Source organism: Octopus bimaculoides, chromosome 8 (assembly GCF_001194135.2).
Source record: "Octopus bimaculoides isolate UCB-OBI-ISO-001 chromosome 8, ASM119413v2, whole genome shotgun sequence".
NCBI lineage: Eukaryota > Metazoa > Mollusca > Cephalopoda > Octopoda > Octopodidae > Octopus > Octopus bimaculoides.
In genome coordinates, this window is record NC_068988.1 from 28,499,493 (window position 1) to 28,519,735 (window position 20,243).

At 36.6% G+C, this 20,243-nt stretch overlaps 2 protein-coding genes across 6 annotated transcripts in view; one reads left to right on the forward strand and one right to left on the reverse strand.

The window, feature by feature from the left end:
• LOC106871351 (RNA-binding region-containing protein 3) overlaps nt 1–4,429 on the forward strand; it is a 17,750-nt gene extending 13,321 nt beyond the window's left edge. For all 4 annotated transcript variants that reach the window (XM_052970010.1, XM_014917758.2, XM_014917757.2 and 1 more), the window contains exons 12-15: nt 1,179–1,273; nt 1,944–2,002; nt 2,912–3,044; nt 4,317–4,429. In XM_052970010.1, coding sequence (XP_052825970.1) covers nt 1,179–1,273; nt 1,944–2,002; nt 2,912–3,044; nt 4,317–4,361 — 332 coding nt within the window. In that variant the 3' untranslated portion in view covers nt 4,362–4,429. The remainder of the gene's footprint in view (nt 1–1,178; nt 1,274–1,943; nt 2,003–2,911; nt 3,045–4,316) is intronic.
• Nucleotides 4,430–6,125: 1,696 nt separating this feature from the next.
• Nucleotides 6,126–20,243, reverse strand: part of LOC106871355 (alsin) — a 92,992-nt gene continuing 78,874 nt past the window's right edge. For both annotated transcript variants that reach the window (XM_052970013.1, XM_052970012.1), the window contains exons 25-33: nt 19,739–19,862; nt 18,503–18,660; nt 18,052–18,183; nt 16,995–17,171; nt 15,708–15,753; nt 14,880–14,941; nt 14,259–14,322; nt 8,020–8,202; nt 6,126–7,037 (exon numbers count right to left, since the gene is read on the reverse strand). In XM_052970013.1, coding sequence (XP_052825973.1) covers nt 6,996–7,037; nt 8,020–8,202; nt 14,259–14,322; nt 14,880–14,941; nt 15,708–15,753; nt 16,995–17,171; nt 18,052–18,183; nt 18,503–18,660; nt 19,739–19,862 — 988 coding nt within the window. In that variant the 3' untranslated portion in view covers nt 6,126–6,995. The remainder of the gene's footprint in view (nt 7,038–8,019; nt 8,203–14,258; nt 14,323–14,879; nt 14,942–15,707; nt 15,754–16,994; nt 17,172–18,051; nt 18,184–18,502; nt 18,661–19,738; nt 19,863–20,243) is intronic.

The window sequence follows — 20,243 nt, forward strand, 5'->3', positions numbered from 1 at the left end:
ACCACCTCAGCCCAGGTCTTCCTGGGCCTACCTCTTCCACGGGTTCCCTCAACTGTTAGGGTGTGGCACTTTTTCACGCAGCTATCCTCCTCCATTCTCACCACATGTCCATACCAGCGCAATCGTCTCTCTTGCACGCCACAACTGATGCTTCTAATGTTCAGCTTTTCTCTCAAGATACTTACACTCTGACGGGTATTCACATTGACATTACACATCCAACGGAGCATACTGGCTTCATTCCTTGCGAGCTTACGTATGTCCTCAGCAGTTACAGCCCATGTTTCACTGCCATGTAGCATGGTTGTTCGTACGCATGCGTCATACAGTCTATATAGTCAATTCATTGAATTCATTCCATAAAAGACAGCCAAACAGTTTTGTCTTTGATAACTTGTAACTCAAAACATGAAATCTAGTGCCAACCACTTTGAGAGTGTAGTGGGTGCTCTTGTCTTGATATTGTGTGACTGTTGTAAATAAGTGTCACTGTCATTCATTTCCAATTTTCTGCAAACATATGTTTGGCCATAAACGAAATATTACTTTGTTTGGACACAGGTGAGGATTGGTGGCAGGAAGGGGGATCCAACTGTAGAAAATCTGCCTCAATAAACTCCATCTGATCCATGCATTCATGGAAAAGTGGATACTAAAACAAAGATGAGAAGAGCGGGACCCAAAGCTGTTTGCCAACTTGAAACTGTGGAAGACCATAAAGAGAAACAGTTATCAATAAAATAGGCTTTTTTTGATATCACAGATCAATGGTTGTCGGTAATGAAATAAATATACACATGCTCTCAACCAAACATAGTGACACCCACAGACTAAAATAGGGAATATTTTTTGTATGACTTAAAGGATTGGTCGCTGTTTAGTTACATATTTTGGGGTTGATTATAGATTTACTTATGGAATTTATTTACTGACACTGTTGTACATAGAGTCAGTGTATTTGAAAGTTGTGGTTTCTTTGGTATGTTTGTTCCCAAACAACACTTATTTTAGTGCTGTGGACACCACCAGATTGAATGATACTGCCCAGATGTCAAAACCATAATGATATCTGTGGGGCAGCTGATGATGGGGGTATGTTGGATTGTTGGTATGGCTGTTTGCATTTGTGGAATAGTATTATAACACACCATTTTGATATTTAATTATTTTAATTATAGAAATGAAAGAACTGTCAGTCTTCAAAAACTATCAACCTGGTGAACCATCAAGTCGACTTTATATAAAAAATCTTTCCAGACATGTCACTGAGGATGTAAGTTTACTATTTCTATATTTTCTTTTATTTCTATATTTCTATATTTTATCTCTATATTTTCTTTTATTTTATTTCTATATTTTCTTTTATTTTGTTTTTCCCTTTGCCAGTATTAATATAAGTAAAAGTTTGTGTATTGAGTATTACATTTCTTTTTTTTTTTTTTTTTTTTGATAGAAATATATTTAGGTGCAAGCATGACTGTGTGGTTAAGAAGCATGCTTTGCAACCACGTGTTTTTAGGTTCAGTCCCACTGCACAGCATCTTGAACAAATGTGCTCTTCTGTAACCCTGGGCTGACCAATGTCTTGTGAGTGAATATGCTTGATAGAAACTGAAAGAAGCCTGGCATATGCATGTGTGTACCCTTGTCTAGACATCACCTGATGGTTGTAAATGAGCAGAACATGATCATCATACAAGCAAGGTTGTTTGTGTCCTGTCTTCTGTGAATAAGATGTCTAGCTATGGAAAAATAACACTTTGTTTAGAGACAGGTAAGGGTTGGTGACAGGAAGAGCATCCAGCTGTAAAAAAAAAACTCTGCTTCAATAAACTTTGTTTGACCAATACAAGCATGGAAAAGTGGACATTGAATGATGATGATGATGGTGATGATGACGATGATGAATAAAATAACAAAACCATTTCTTTTCTCTCTTTCAGGACTTGTGGAAGATATTTGGTTTCTACATCAATTCCAAAAATGAAGATGAAAGGAACATGTAAGTATTACTGAAATAATTGTCTAAAACTGAATCCTTAATTCTTAACATGTTCTCTCGCTCTAGTTTATTCTACTGAAATTAACAATGAGACCAAATAGGTCAAGTATTAAACATAATCGTAAGAGTGTGGTTTCAATTCTTGGACCAGGCAGTCCATTGTAATTTTGAGTAGAACACTTCATTTCATGTTGCTCCAGTCCACTCGGCTGTAAATGAGAAATCTTGCAATAGCCAGGAGGTTAACCCTGTGATGGACTGGTGTCCTGTTCGGTGGGGAGGGTTGTAATCTCACTCGCTTATACAGCATCAAAAGAGAGGGGGGGGGGGAGATATGGTTTTAGTTTCAGCTTCTCTGCATGGCTCCTTGGGCAAGTGTCTTCTAGTATAGCCCTAGGCATTGTGATAGATTTGGTCGATAGAAACTGATATATATATGTTTATGTGTGTGTGTCTGTGTCTGTCTCCCACCACTGCTTGACAACTAGTGTTGGTGTGTTTACATCCCTCTAACTTAGCAGTTTAGCAAAAGAGACCAACAGAACAAGTACCAGGCTTTAAAGAAAAAAATAAGCACTGGAGTTGATTCATTCAACTAAAAGTTTGAGGCGGTACCCCAGTATGGCCACGGTCTAATGATTGAAACAAGTAAAACAAGAAGATAAAAAGATGTTGGTTGTTGAAATGAGAGAGGTGGAATGTAACCAGAAAGTCTTGGAGAGCAGAACCTATTATGGAGACAATAAAAGAGGCGAGAACTGAGATGTTATGTTTGAAAGAATTTAGTGAATGGTAAAAAAGAATCAAATGATTAGGATGGAATTTATCTTTGTGGATTGTCTGCTATGTACTCACTGAAACCTTAGATATTTCATTTGATCGCAAACTTTACATCTCAATTGATTTCAGGTTTTACATCAGACTCATGCAAGAAGGACGGATTCGAGGGCAGGCCTTTATTACTCTTCCAAATGAAAAAGTAGCCAAAGTAGCCTTGGAAGACACTAATGGCTTTGTTCTCTACAACAGACCTATGGTAGTAGTATCCTTTTCATGATGATGATGATGATAATAATAATGACAATAATAATAATAATAATAGACACATTAGAAATGATAAAAAAATATTCAGACAAATACATAACAAAAACACCAGGACATAGCACTACTAGGCATTGCACCCATCCTACGTAAAACACTTTCAATACAGTAAAAATAAGAGCACAACAAACCACAGCACATACCCAAGGCATACAGAGCTGTGCTCGGTAGTGAAGTGAAAGCATATGATAAAAATAAGGTTACTGAATAATACTAATAATAACAACTCTTATCATGGGTGGTCATGATGGGTATTATGGGCTTCATATATTTGTACCCCAGTGTCACTTTGATAGCATTTGCTGCTCTCTCAATAATAATTTTTAATGTCCACCTTTTCCATACTTTCATGGGTCTGACAGAATTTGTTGAAGCAGATTTTTCTGCAGCTGGATGCTCTTCCTGTTGCTAACCTATACTTGTCCCCAAACAAAATCTTTAGAGAAAATCTGCTTCAATAAATTCTGCAAGCATGAAAAAGTGGACGTTAAAAGGATGGAAATGAAGTATGATTGATAAAACAAGGTAAGTAGTAGTTTTTTTTCTGTGATTTTTTTTTTTTTTCTAAATTTTTTACTTCTAACAATTTTTTTAATATTCTCAGCTATGTCAGTAATTTTTTGTTTGATCTACAATATACTCTTAAATTAAGAAATACTGGTCTATTCTCATATCTACTGCATTTGATGGTATAAAAACACACATGGGGATATTAGACACATTCTAATTTCAGCATATTTAGAGAGAAACAATTCTTAGTGCATTTAAACTAGCCATATCTGGCCTAAATAAACTACCTGTTTTACATTCAAGCTATCAAAATCTGACCTCTCACACCCACCCCGCAATGTCATTCTAAAAATATACAATTACTTCATCAAAATCTCAAAGCTTCAAAATAATGCATGATTCATTAAAAAAATAATGAGAATAAATACGTATTACATTTAGATAGAGTAATCTGTATGCTAAAGAATTAAAGCATGTAATATAGGCCCAAATTAGCATATTGGACACTGGGTAATTTGTTTGAAACTTTAAAAAAAAAATAAGTATGTGTTATATGCCATAAAAAATGGTAAGCGTCATTTGATAATGAAGAGAGAAGGCATTGTCTGAGTTTGGTGTATTTTGGAAAGCAAAGCAAATTGACGTGATTTTTGATGCATTTAATTTCTTTTTCAATGTAAAATAATCCTTAACTTATTTCCAGCAATTTGCCAGGTCTGCAAAACAGAAAGAAGGGGAGAAAAAATAGAAACTGTATTTTTATTACTTGAAAATAATTAATTGTAAATAAAACATCAAATATTTTCTACTAATGTATTTAGTGCTGTTTTTCTTAAATACAATTCCATATTTCAGAAATTTACTGTATATTCAAGCATATGAGTTGAATTTTTCAGACTAAAATTTAGCAAAAAAACCGTAAGCCAAGGACCAAAACTTCTATGTGAAATGCAGCAGGATTTGGAAAGATTGTGACAATGTTTGAATGTTTATGTTACATACTACGTTGACTTAGATGCCCAAAAAGATGGTAAGTAGAAAGAAAGAAAATGAATCAATTTAATTATACTTAGAATATTATCTAATGATATACAGAGTGCGATGAATATATTGTCGTCTATGTTACGCAAAAATGAAAATAACACTGACATCTTATTTTAACAGATATGTTTACCAAAATTACATAAAAATATCTTGAAATACTAAAGAGTAAATTTATTCAATAAAATCGCCATTGGCTTCAACCACAGCCTCCAGATGACTTTGGAATCTCCTGCAACTCTTCTGGATGGTCTCTTTAATTAAGTTGGTGAATGTTGCCATAATCCTTGCCTTCAGTTCATCTTTGGTGTTACTTAGAGTTTTGTTGGTCTCTTGTTCAACTGCACCCCACACAGTTAGGTGTGATGTGGTCAAAAAAATTGTCTGACAGCCATGACTGGGTTCTTCTGCCTGTGCGGCATGGTGCAAGAGTCCTGTTACCAGACACAGGTGCTTCCAGTAGCCACCCTCTTGACCCAGGGCAGCACTACCTCCTGCAGACACTTGATGTAGGCCTCTGTGTTGAGTCTGAGGCTGTGTGGGAAGATGAACGGAAGGATAACGCTGCTATCACTAGTAATTACTGCAGACACCATGATGTTGACTGGATGTTCGACTTTTATCACTCTCGGTACGTTTTGGGGACACAGCAAGCCAACAGTTGTTCTGTGGGTTCAGCATCTGTTTGTATTGGAACTTCTGTCGCGAATACCAAGCAGTATAACATGTTGTTTCCAAATTTTTGGCTGAATGAATTGTGTCATGGTGCTCTTTTTCTCACAGATGGTGCCCAACTGATCCTACTATACTGTGTAGCTGACAAAATCAAAAACAAACAATGTGCAAAATTAAAAATTATAAAATGGTGACAATTTACCCATCGCACCCTGTATATCTTTTTTTTTTCTTTTATATGTTTGTCATTTGACTGCGACCATGCTGGAGCACTACCTTTAGTCAAACAAATTGACCTCAGAACTTATTCTTTGTAAGCCTTGTACTTATTCAATCAGTCTCTTTTGCCAAATCGCTAAGTTACAGGGATGTAAACACACCAGCATCAGTTGTCAAGCGATGGTGGGGGGGGGGACAAACACAGACACACACACACATATATATATATATATATATGACGGGGCTTCTTTCAGTTTCCATCTCCCAAATCCACTCACAAGGCTTTGGTCGGCCCGAGGCTATAGTAGAAGACACTTGCCCAAGGTGCCACACAGTGGGACTGAACCCGGAACCATGTGGTTGGTAAGCAAGCTACTTGCCACACAGCCACTCCTGCGCCTATAATTATAAAACAAGAACACATAACATTTTTTTTTCATTTCATTTTATTGAGCAATGGATGGATGATGTAGAGAAAAGGATTTTATGCATTGTGAAAGAAGAATCGAAGTGAGTAGTTTTAAACGATCTTAAATAAATAAGTTTTTAGAGAATGAAATTAACACAAAATGAGAAATTATAGTTGATATCTACATGGGTGTTCCTTAGTTGATGAAGGAAGTATTTATTTCAGAGAAACATTTATGGAATTAGAATTACAAAAATATGCAAACAGAATACAGCATATACATATATATATACATATATATATATATTTATCAATTTAATGTGGCAGCAAGTTAGCTTGGAGCAGAGTTAAGGTGGGGGGTTTTCATATAATGTCTGTTAGTCAGACTAAAAATCATATAATTTATATAAATTAATTACTTTTAGTCATTAGGAACAGCTATTAATTAACTGAATTTATAATACCAATATGGCTGGTTTAAATAACTCCTCAAATCGTATGGATTGTTAGAATTTTCTTTGATTTTCTTTTCACAAATGTTACAGACCAGGAAGACTACCATTATAAGTGGACAAAGGTTTGATAATAGCTGAGGTATATACTTTAGAAGACACAAGAACAAAAACAAAAAAAATCCCACAAGAGTAATGTCTTCTATGAAGTTAAATTCTGTCAAAATAGTAATAATTTTTTGTAAAACTTTTTTGGGGGAGGGTCTGAATATTTCAGAAATAATTGCCAACTGTTGATTAACAACAATATACACGAATGACTGGAAGAGAATTTATGTTAGTGTGAAAGAAGAACGGTCTTTCTCCACAAGATAGCAAGGTAGCAACGTCAGCAAAAGCTGAAAGATTTAGCTATCAATTTTTACAAACAAAATTAAAATAGGCTGCTTTAGGTTCAATATGTGTGTATGTGCAAGTGTATATATGTGTGTGTGTGTGTGTATTAGATGTCAACAACCTCTTTTCAGTTTAGTCAGTTTAAACACTGTATTAATTCAGATTTAGTATTCATCAGAATTGCTGCTTTTCAGCCTGGCATCTTTTCATGCTGTATTTGAAAATAACATGCCTGAAAAAGCAATGTGAAAAAATAGTATCAGTATATTTAGGATAAAAACAAACAGAAATCTGAAAAGGGCTTTACAATTCAATATCATCATCATCGTTTAACATCCGCTTTCCATGCTAGCATGGGTTGGACGATTTGACTGAGGACTGGTGAACCGGATGGCTGCACCAGGCTCCAATCTGATTTGGCAGAGTTTCTACAGCTGGATGCCCTTCCTAACACCAACCACTCCGAGAGTGTAGTGGGTGCTTTTACGTGCCACCGGCACAAGGGCTAGTCTGGCAACGGCCATGCTCAAAATGGTGTTTTTTATGTGCCACCTGCACAGGAGCCAGTCCACTGGCAACGACCTTGCTTGAATGTTTTCCAACGTGCCACCACCAGTAAGGCAATGCTGGTAACGATCACACTCAAATAGTGCTATTTACGTGCCACTGGCACGGAAACTAGACAGCTGCTCTGGCAATGATCACGCTCGGATGGTGCTCCACTGGCGCAGGTGCCAGTCACCGAATATGGTTCAATTACGATTTCGATATGCTATCATTTGTAGCTTTCTCTACTTCAAGTTAAAAATGAATTATTACATCTCTTGAAATTTCCAAATTCTTATGACATAAATAACCTGCAATTCTCACTGGTAAAAACAAAACATATAAAATGAATAAATAAATTCGAATGAATGCTTTGGTTCAATGGTAGAACATCTGTCTTTTTCACAGATGTGGGTTCAAGTCCCATGGATAACCTGCGACTCTTTCTATGCTATGTGTTTTTTAACCCAATATTTACATGCTATTTATTTATAGCTTTATCTGCTTCAAGTTCTACAGTTAGAAAGTAGTTGCTTCATTTTTTCATTATTGTAGATATTTGTATTTCTGTAATTAGTTAAAACAAACATAGTTTACTAATAAAACCTTCAGTGAACTAATGAATATACAGCTTACTAACAAAGCTACACATTGGAAAGGTGTGTTACCTTGAGTGTTGTAAACATGATACCCAATTCTCCATATTCCAAGTGTTGTTCCATCAAGTCATCAATCAAATGTATCTCGGCCCCTAAATGTCGAATCTTGGATCTCACAACCACATATTGAAATATAGGAAATAGATCATCCATGCACCATATGTAGTCTTCATCAAGGGTAACTTGGACTGCCTGCAAATTTAGAAGAGAAACACATCATAGGAATGGTACCAGAGAATAGAATAAATAGATGTGAAATAAATAAGGCACAATTGAGGTTTATTTCCTGTTCTAAAAGAATGTTATTCAATAATTGATTGTCTGTTCTTCTTTGTATTTCATGCCTCTTAGACATAAGGCTTCCACACTCTCCATGCAGCCCTGTCAGTCGTCATTATCATCATTTAACATCCATTTTCCATGCTGGTTTGACAGGAGATGGCCAGCCAGAGTGTTACCTAAGCTTCAGTCATCTGTTTTGGCATGGTTTTTATGACTGGATGCTCTTCCTAACACCAACCACTCTACAGAGTGTACTGGGTGCTTTATGCATAGCATCAGCACATATAAAGTGGCTGTGGTTAACACCTGGCTCCATGTTCTCCATCCACCAGCCTGTCTCTCTCTTTCTCAACAGTTCTTTCCCAGGAGTTCTTGGGTTTTCCATGCCTCCTCCTTCCTTCAAGGAAACAGATGAGGGTTGGCAACAGGAAGGGCACCTGGTCTTAAAAAATTTACCTCAACAAATTCCACTTGACCCATGCTTGCATGGAAAAATGGATGTTAACTGATGATGACAATGAGTTTTTGTAGATGGATGATGGTTACTTACCAGCAATATCAAAAAATCATGTCCAAAACAAAACATCCAAATAAAACCAAATGTCCAAACCACAAACAATTTAATCATTGTCTTAAACCCAAGCACATAGTCTTTTTTTTTTCTATTTATCCAATAAGAGAAAACTGAATGAAAATACAGTAATCCCTCAACTATCGTGGGTGTTCGTTTCAAAACCCCCCTGCGATAGGTGAAAATCCACAAAGTAGAAACAGTACTGTACTGTATATTTTTATTATTATTTTCATAATTTGTATATATTCATTTTATTATAAATGCAAAACAACACCACAGAGGAATCGATGTAAGCTTAAATAATAAACCGCGATAGGTGAACCACAATAGGTGAACCGCGATATGGCGAGGGATTACTGTAATGTAGATAGACAAACAGATGTAAGAAATATATAAATGTGTCTTTCAGACTGGACAAAGTTTAGTGCTTAATTAAATGTGATTTTGAGTTTGGAGTTTTTCCCTAATGGTTATGTAAGAAATTTAGAGTGAATATAAAAATTCATTTCACTATAGTCCAACCCATGCTAGCATGGAAAGTGGACGTTAAACGATGATGATGATTGTATTTACTTGTGTACAATTCATACCATTTTATATTTGATATTAACTGGAAAAACTGGGTTGTAACTTATACATGGGGCAAAGCTGATATGAAGTTTGAATACGAAAGGAAAAAAATTTGTACATGGGCACAAGCATAGCTGTGTGGTAAGACACTTGTTTCCCAATCACATGGTTCCAGGTTCAGTCCCACTGTATGGCACCTTGCATAGCTTCGGGCCAACCAAAGCCTTGCAAGTGGATTTGGTAGACAGAAACTGAAAGAAGGCGGTGAGCTGGCAGAAACGTTAGCACGCCGGGCGAAATGCTTAGCGGTATTTTGTCTGCCGTTACGTTCTGAGTTCAAATTCTGCTGAGGTCGACTTTGCCTTTCATCCTTTCAGGGTTGATAAATTAAGTACCAGTTACGCACTGGGGGTCGATGTAATCGACTTAATCCCTTTGCCTGTCCTTGTTTGTCCCCTTTATGTTCAGCCCCTTGTGGGCAATAAAGAAATAAGCATGCCCAGCATGCTAACAATTCTGCCAGTTCACCAACTTGATGATGATGATGGTGGTGGGCGGGGGTGGGTGATGATGATGATAAAACTCCTTAACCACACAGCTGTACCTATGTCTAAATTAACACACAAATGCACAATAATCTTCCATTCATAGTCTTAAGTAAAAGCAGTCTAAAATACTACATCCCTAATGCCAAATAAAATTTCTGTCACGGTCTCTTATAAGCATGCACTCACTAACATCCAATGTTACCAATTATCACAATATGCATTATCATTATCAACATTGTTTTAACATCCACTTTTCCATGCTTGCACTAATTGGATGGAATTTACCTAACAACAACAACAACAATCAAATATTCTAGTAAACCTTCCTTAATTCTACGACAGTTCTAACATCAAGTAAAAATAGCACATAGGAGGGAGGTGGTTCTATGTACTAGTCAACCTGCTAGAAATAGCAGTGAAATCTCTCTGGATATACTATACATTAAACAACCTACATCGTGGATGGATTCAGTCAGAGGGCCAGCCTAGGGCTAAATAACAACAACATAATAGGAATGCATCAAATATTTCTTCAAACAAAGATTTAAAAAGAAGCACCTTAATGTCTGTAGTAGTTTTAGTTTTAAATCCAGGTGAAATGAAAAAATTTTTAAGTAAGACACATCAAACTGAACAAGTTAATTGAGTGACCAAAGCTAAAAGTGGGTAAATGGAAGCAGCACTAAAGAGTTAAAAGAAAGAATTTAAAGCATTTAGGAAGAATGTCAATAATGTAGTGCCAGCATGGAAAATAATTCCTGGAGACTCATGATATAGGAAGCAGCGATAACATACAGGATTTCGATACAGGGGTAAGGAGATTTATTAAGAAGTGACCAAAAGAGATTTTATTATTAACTGTTAGGTAATCCAAGCTAAACAAACGGATTTTGTGCAATCATCTATTGTACATGTTCAGAGTAAAAGCAGCAGAACTAGGATTTGAACTCTGGTTACTTTTGCATCATAATTGGATGCAACTGTAGATATTCCTGTTAGTATAAATACTGACTTTGTTAAATTGATTCAAAAGATTCATTGATAGAATAAATAGACATGATTAAATACTGCAAAATATAAAAGTACTTTTCTCTTATGGACAGCCATTTTCTTATTTACTAAAAGATTAGTAAATAAACTATTATGCCTTTAGCATTCAGATTACTCTGTCAAATGTAATGCTTATTTATTCACACTGTTTTGAATTAATCAGGTATTATTTTGTAGCTTTGAGATTTTAGATGTTAAATGTTGATGATGATGATAGTATAATTTTAGAATGACATTGTAAGGTTGATGTGAAACTAACAAGTTTGGACATAAAACAAGTGGAATATTTGCATCATACTTGGTCGATTTCAATGCTAAAAGGTTACCCAATCACCCAATTCCTTGCCTTTTCCTTTTCCACGAGGCAGTGGTAGCTATTCCAAAAGCCACCAAGCAACTATTACACCTGTCTCACAAATGCAAGAGTTCATTTACTACTCCTTTAATGAATAATAAAAAAAATTGGTTGTCGATAATAGTGTAGTACCACATAAAATGCTTTTCAGTAATTAGTATTATCTCTTTGAGTTCAAATCCTTTGAGAGTCAACTTTCACTTTCATTCTTCCAGAGATGGAACAAGTTCCAGTCAGGTACTGGATTAATTCATTTGACCATACTCTCCACATCTTCCAAATGTGAGGCAGTCTGCCAAGGTTACAAAACAAATTTTTATCAACCTTTTTATGTCTGCTTCTTCCATGCTAATATGGTTTAGATCAAACTTGTTGGCGTAGTATTCAATGGCTGAATACCCTTCCTGTTTGTCAATTCTTCCTTGTTTCCAAGTAAGGTACTTATTCTTAAAGTCTTTCACAAGATAAACTGCTCAGCAGCCAGACATGTTTTTATGCTATATGCAAACAATGACAAAGTGTAGTAAGTCCCACATTTGACAGTTTTGCAAAACTTTTGTGACTGAAAATATCGTACATGCATGGAGTTATGATTTTATGCACTCAACAAAGTATTATTGCTAAGCTGAAACTGTTGCTAATGTAAAAATAAATGGAATGGTGAAATTATTTCTTCCTTTTCTGAAAAAGCAACACTTTGGACTTACGACACTTTCGCATAATTGCAATGAGTTGAACCTGCTTACTTAATGTCATTAATTCATTTAATAACTGACTCACAAAAAAAAACCTCACTTTAACTCTTTAGCATTTAAACTGGCCACATCCAGCTCAAATATGCTACCATGTTTTATGTTCAAACCAGCCAGATCCAGCCTCTCACACCTATCCTACAATGTCATTCTAAAAATAAACAATCACATCATCGGAATCTTAAAGCTACAAGATATTACAACCATCATCATCATCAGCAGCATCGTTTAACGTCTGCCTCCCATGCTGGCATGGACTGGATGGTTTGACAGGAGTCAGCCTGGTAGAGACTACACAAGGCTACTGCGTCTGTTTTGGCATAGTTTTTACGTCTGGATGCCCTTCCTAACACCAACAATGTGAATAAATACACATTACATTTAGCAGAGTAATCTGAACACCAAAGGGGTAGAGTATGTTATCTCGCCAACAGCAAACCTATGTAGGAGAAACTTGGAAAATGACTGCCAAGATCACTCAGTGATTCAATGTATTCCATCATTGATACTGACGCAGAATACTCAGAATCACAAACTCTGAAGTCCTGAGAAGAACCAATCTGTGCAGTTTGCAGGTCCAGGAGACTGAGGCGAAAAGAAGAGTGAGACTTGCAGGTCATGTTTTCTGATTGTCAGAAAATAATGGATCTCCAAGTCAGCTTATACAATGAATGCCACAAGAGGGAGACTCAAGGAGATATGGTGCACCACCTTCAAAGAAAATCTGAAGCAACTTGGCATCGTCTTGGAAGATGCAGGAGACTATGCTCCAAACTGAGATGATTGGAGACATGTCTTGCTGCTTGGTGTGCTAGCCAACTGCATGGGACTAACTGTTAGACAAAGACTAAATATCGAACCACACATGGTATAAACCATCAAAGATGCAAATGGAATTACGAAAGATTTTCACAATGTTTCTGAGCAAATAATTGATAAATATATAACAGGGCTTTATGACAGAAAATCTCTTGACAAGTTACAAGGGCTCAAAGAATTGGTTCTTAGCTCCAAACTTGGTAGTGTTAGTAATGTTATGTGGTTGCAAGCTAAATGCTCTCTTTGGATAGGATAGTAGTGTACAACATGTAACGTTCCCAGATCCTGTACATACTTTCTGAAAATTTTAAGAACTAAGGTATGCAGAATACAGTGTTCTGCCCAGAGACGGTGTAAGACTTGCAACAGAAGAGATCAAAAGTTTAGAAATAATACATTTCTAAATCTCTCAGAGAGATTTATGCAGTAGTGATACGATGAAGTAGTTGTATGCTGTCAACTTAATGCGACAGTCCCCTGAAGGAAATAATACTACTGTTGGTCAGACCAGCAGTAATATTATTCTAACTAACAGTAGTATTATTCCCTTCAGGGGACTGTCACATTAAGTTGAAAGCATAACTACTTTAGATCAAAAGTTATTTTAACTTATAAACTGCCAGGGATATTTTAGAATAGTTTAGCTAAAAATAAAGGCTGCTCTCAGTCGATAATGAGATAGTAAAGAATGATTACACCTTATACTTAGACTCAGTTCACCTTATAACCACGAGCGATAGTTTCTAAAGATAATGGCAATTGCTAATTACTAACAAAATAATAATTAGGACCAATATACCAAATAGAACCAGTGTTCAAAACAGTTTCAGTGTTGCTGAATCAAGCAGTGGTACTTACCAAAACAGGATATACCTGCCGTCAAGAACAAGAGAAGGTAGACAGTTTAACATTAAAACAGTTATGGTAAAAAGACAAAATGATAGGATGGGGAGAGACAACAACATGGCGTGATTTTGATATTCGAGCCAGAAGGAACCTGCAAATGGTGTTATGCTGAGCAACAGCCTCAGCAGAAAAGAATAATATTAGAGGACAACAGATTAAATCGTTTAGTAAAATTGGTTTAGGACAGGTACAGGTGACTTTTTAGGAGAAGCAGGCTGCATGAGATGTGGCTCGTCACCAGGCGAGCCGCACCACTAAAATATAAAAAAAAGCAAGGTAATTTTTTGTTAGATGTGATATTCAGAAAGTCCCAAAGGCTGCATGTGGCCTGCAGGCCGCAGTTTACCCATAACTGGTTTAGGATAATCTGAAGAAGATTAGTTCCAACTTACCTTTGTAATTTCCAAGAAAGTTCTTTGTATCACGGCCAGCTTTTCACATGGACTGAATGCAGTGCTGTAAGATATAGAATATATTGTTGTAATGATTAACAGAAGCAAAAAGATGCCTGTTTTTTGAGGCTTTTCATTTGATTACCTCTATACGTACATATGTACACACACACACACATACACGCGTGCACACACATGCACTGGGATTCAGACAATCATAATGGTGAAATGTGTGTAGGAACCATAGTATAAACTCATGTTTATCCTCACACATACATAGACTTCAAATTTTGGCACAGGGCTAGCAATTACAGGAGAAAGGGTAAGTCGATTACATCAACCCCCAGTACTCAACTGGTACTTATTTTATCGACCTTGAAAGGGTAAAAGGCAAAGTCAACCTCAACAGATTTGAACTTAGAACATAAAGATGAACAAAATACTGCTAAGTATTTTACCTGGCATGTTAACGATTCTGCCAGTTCATTGCCTCTATATATACACACATATATATCGTTGGGAGAATAAATGTCATTTGTATGTGGAGTGGGGGGCAGAAGAAATAAGGAAAATAAAAGAAAAGAAAGAAAAAAAGATTTTGAATGAAAGCAAAGCACCTACCTTATTTGCTGCAGCATATCAACAGCAACAGCATAACACTGATCTCGGATCTCAGACAGTTTCTGCAATGGATAAGCCACACAAATAATAATCCACAGACAACAAAGCTGACCAAATACAAACTGAGGAATATTTAGGTTATCACTGAAATCATCTGAGACCTGAAAAAAGCAGACTGAAGGCAAGGCCTTGTGGTTAAACAGTTCACTTCACAGTCATATGGTTCTGAGTTTGACCCTACTGTGTGACACACCTTAGACAAGTTAGTTCCTTCCACCACAGTCACAAGTCAAACCAAGCCGTGTGACTGAAATTAAAGAGATGGAGACTATGTATAGGTCTGTGGAACTGTGCCTCCTCTTGAGTGGTACAGTGTGCAACAGAAATACCTCTTTTATTTTACATGGTTATTTGTCTGGTATTAATGAAGTTCAACTGGTGGTAACAATGTCTTCATGGAGTTAATGCTTCACCAGTTCTTTTTGCTTTGCTTTTGTTTTATTGTTTTGCTTGTAACATCTCAACCTTTTTACTATCTTTCATTCACCAGATTCCAAACAAACCATTTTATATTACACCTAATTCTTTTTCTTTAGATCTGCAACTCTTTTGATCTCGTCCTTGCCATGCTCACATTTTCACCAACATTTCCCCAACATTTCCCCTACATGTACAGAGATTCAGAGTGACCATCAACCTCTCCCCCTAACTGCAGAGGTCATGGGCACTGCATCCTTCCACCACCTTTGGAGAAAAGAAGAGAGGTCATCCAAAAAGTTTGATGTGCAAAAAGAAAGAAATATGAAAGAAATCATGTTATGATCTTACCTGTCTGTTACCTTGAAAGATTTTATCTTCAATTAACCAAAACTTTCTGGAAGAAAATGTAAAATGAAAAGGATTACAATTCCCTTTATGGAGTAAAAAGTAAGAAATAGGAAAAAACAAATTAAATTAAATATCATAAGTAATTTTAACATCTATTTAATTAATGTATTGTAAGTACCAGTTGCATTGCACACTGGGGGTCAATATAATTAACTAACCCCTCCCCGAAAATTGCTGGCCTGGTGTCAAAATTTGAAACCAATATTATCAGGGTGGTGAACTGGCAGGCTTATTACAGCCTTGGAAAATGCTTTATAGTATTTACTTCAACTTTTCACATTCTGAGTTCAAATCCTGCTAGGGTCAGCTTAGCCTTTCATCTCTTTAGGGTCAAGTTCTGGGGTCAATGGTATTGGTTAACCACCTTTTCTCAAAATTTCTGCCTTGAAACTAAACAGCAACATCGTAACATCTTTGCTATCATAACACTCCACACCAACATCATAACTGTTTCAACAATACATGTAAATTTCTATCTGTGAGACTTGAGACTAACAGATTTGATCTTGTTTCAGAAGTGACACAAGCATGCAACACTGACAAGCTGCAACAATGAGGAAATACATATCTGTAGCTCTTGTAATCACTTAAAGGGTGATTTTAACTTTGCCTAGCTCTGAAGCATAGTGTTTTTTGTTTTTTTTTATACAGTATGTCTATAAAGGGACAAAAAACTGCAGCTTCTTGCTTTTCAATAACACACACATTAAACATCATCATCATCATCATCGTTTAATGTCCGCTTTCCATGCTAGCATGGGTTGGACGATTTGACTGGGGACTGGCGAACCAGATGGCTACACCAGGTTCCAATCTGATTTGGCAGAGTTTCTACAGCTGGATGCCCTTCCTAATGCCAACCACTCCGTGAGTGTTCTGGGTGCTTTTTACGTGCCACCAGCACGAAGGCCAGTCCAGCGGTACTGGCAACAGCCACGCTCAAAATGGTGTTTTTTACGTGCCACCTGCACAGGAGTCAGTCCAATGTTTTGTTCACATGCCACCAGCACGAGTGCCAGTAAGGCGAAGCTGGAAACAATCGCGCTCAAATGGTGCTTTTTATGTGCCATGTTATATAAATGAAGATTTCACTCTAGAGTTGCTTCTATTGCATAATTCAAATTTTATTCAATTACTTTAATTGTTCACAGGAAATTGAGAAAACATTGAAAAAAATAAAAACTGGGACATTGTCTAAAATGTCTGTATTGATGTGTATTTACTTACTGGTCAATGCCGAGATAAGCCATTAGTGCCATATCTCCTTGGCGATTCAATTTCCAAACCCGCTCCCAATATTTTTCATCTTCCTTGTCATTGTAGAGAGCATACAGATCAAAAAGTGGTGGGTATATTTTGGGAAGCAACAGAGGATGTAGAAGACGAGCTGGCGTAACAACTTCACTGAAATCAATATCAAAGTTCAATAAATGAGATTGAAGTAAGGAGCAAGAAATTAGATAATACATTGAATAATATTTGGAGTTTATTTTATGAAGATTGGTTCCTTCAAGTGAGTCTCTGCAAGTAATTAGACATAGACTGAAGTCTCATACAATTACCAGGTCCCTTGATGTGCATCTAAATAAAGTTAGCAATCTGGTGGAGGATAGAATATATTCCATTATATTTTCTTTTATATTTTTTTACTAGTTGAAACGCAGACTGATTTTTTGAGACATTTTGTGGGGGGAAAAAACATGCCTTATATGCCTTCAAATATGGTACTTACACTATAATTCAAACAGGCACAGGAGCGGTTGTGTGGTAAATAGCTTGCTTACCAACCACATGGTTCCGGGTTCAGTCCCACTGCATGGCACCTTAGGCAAATGTCTTCTATTATAGTCTCGGGCCGACCAAAGCCATGTGAGTGGATTTGGTAGATGGAAACTGAAAGAAGCCTGTCGTATACATGCATATATATATATATATATGTGTGTGTGTGTGTGTATATGTTTGTGTGTCTGTGTTTGTCCCCCCAACATTGCTTGACAACCGATGGTGGCGTGTTTACATCCCCCGTAACTTAGCAGTTCAGCAAAAGAGACTGATAGAATAAGTACTAGGCTTACAAAGAATAAGTTTTAGGGTCCATTTGCTCGACTAAAGGCAGTGCTCCAGCATGGCCACAGTCAAATGACTGAAACAAGTAAAAGAGTAATAAGGTTGTTGTGGTAACTGAATCACTGAGAAGCTCAACGAGAGACCCATTCAATATATAAAGATTTGATGGCAATTTTTAACAGTTTTGCAGAAGTAAATAAGTTGTGAAATAACTAACCTCTCATCTGGATTGTCACCAACCATAAAGTCTTGTTCACTTATTAGTTCACTATCCTCAGCAGGTGGGACTCTGTTGCAGCTGTAGATTCTTACTGGTTTTGAAGAGGAGGGCAGATCAGGAAATAAAATCCTACAGAATACAATTGATAGGTAGAGAGATAGAAATTAGACAAAAAAGAAAGAGAATAATTGGCATGGAGGAAGGGAAAAATCAAAGAGGGATGAAAATTAAAGGAAAGAACTGCAGAGTGAAATACCGTATGACTTACCAAGTGAAATCATAGACATGGCTGATGCTGGTGTCACATCAATGGCACCTGTGCCGGTGCCACATAAAAAGCACTTATTACACTCTTGGAGTGATGATCAGCGTCAACAGACATCCATCCATAAAACCAATACACACACACACGTACTGAGCAGTAGTACTAATATCAGACACTGCTTACCTGATAACCCTGTAGACTTTTTTAACGTAAGATTTGATTTCTTGAACAGCATGCAGCAACAGTCTGGGATGGGCTCCGATACCAATGTAGGCAGCCCTGAATACTTCCACCAACCCATCTATGAGCTTTCCAATGGGGTGGAATTTGGTGTCAAAAGCCTAAATGAAGAAGAGAAGAGTCAAATTGAACACACCTTTTTTTTGTACAGAATATCAGAATAATTACCTATCTACAGACAAATGATTAACACATTTAGGAAATTATAGCATTGCTTACAATACTACTACTACTACTACTACTACAAATAATCCTTTCTACTATAGTCACAAGGCCTGAAATTTGGAGGAGGGGGATAGTTGATTACATCAACCCCAGTACTCAACTGGTACTTAATTTATTGACCCTGAAAGGATGAAAGGCAAAAGTTGACCTGAGCAGAATTGAATTCAGAATGTAGCAACGAGTGAAATACTGCTAAGCTTTTCGCCCGGCATGCTAACGATTCTACCAGCTCACCACCTTAATAATAATAATAATAATAATAATAATAATAATAATAATACTTTCTACTAAAGGCACAAGGCATGAAATTCTGGGGGAGGGGACTAGTTGATTGCATCAACCCCAGTGTTTCACCGGTACTTAATTTATCAAATCTGAAAGGATGAAAAACAAAGTCGACTTTGGCAGGATTTGAACTCAGAACGTTAAGACAGACGAAGTGCTGCTAAGCATTTTGCCTGGCATGCTAACACTTCTGCCAGCCCACCACCTTAATAATAACAACAACAACAATTTGCTCTCATACAATACCAGGCAGTGACTCTCATGACTTCTGATTTGGGGGTGGGGTGGTGGGTATTTGACTGGTACTTATTTTATTGAAGCCAAAAGGATGAAAGGCAAAGATGACCTTGGTGGAATTTGGACTCAGAATGTAAATGCCTGGGAAAAATGCCACTTAGCATTTTGTTTGGCATGCCAACAGTTCTGCTAGCTTTCTACCCTACTACTGCTGCTGCTACTTCTACTAACAATAACAACAACAACAGTAAATACTGCTGCTTCTACTACTACTACTGTTTCTAGTATAGGTACAAGGTAAGGTGATGAGCTGGCAAAACCGTTAGCACATTAGACAAAATGCACCAATAAACACACTGAATTTTTTTTTTTATATATATATCTACCAATGAATAACCAAACTGGAATTATTCAATAAAATATTTTACATACCTTTGAGAGATAACTTGCAATTTTATGATAATATTCCACAGTCATTTTCCCTTCGGAATATGGAGGAATTTTCTCAAGTTCATCAAGAGTGCAAGACATTAGTCTAATTTTAGAAAGGGAGCAGCTGAAGAACAGAAACCAAACAATATTCAGATTAATTAATCTTTTAGTATTCAGATTATTCCATCAAATGTAATGCTTATTAATTCACATCATTTTCAATTAATCATGTGTGATCTTGTAGTGTCAAGATTTCAATGATGTGATTCTTTATTATTCGAATGACATTGTAGGTTAGATGTGAAAGGTCAGATCTAGCTGGTTTGAACATAAAGCAGGAAGAATATTTGGGCCTGATATGGCCGGTCTAAATGCTGAATAATTAAACAATGTAGAATAGTTTCTTGTTTAGAAATGTTGAAAAAATGAAGGAGTTGATATAAGGTTTAGAAAAAAAAAACAATGCAAAAATATAGAGAAACATATATATAGAGACCCCCCCCCC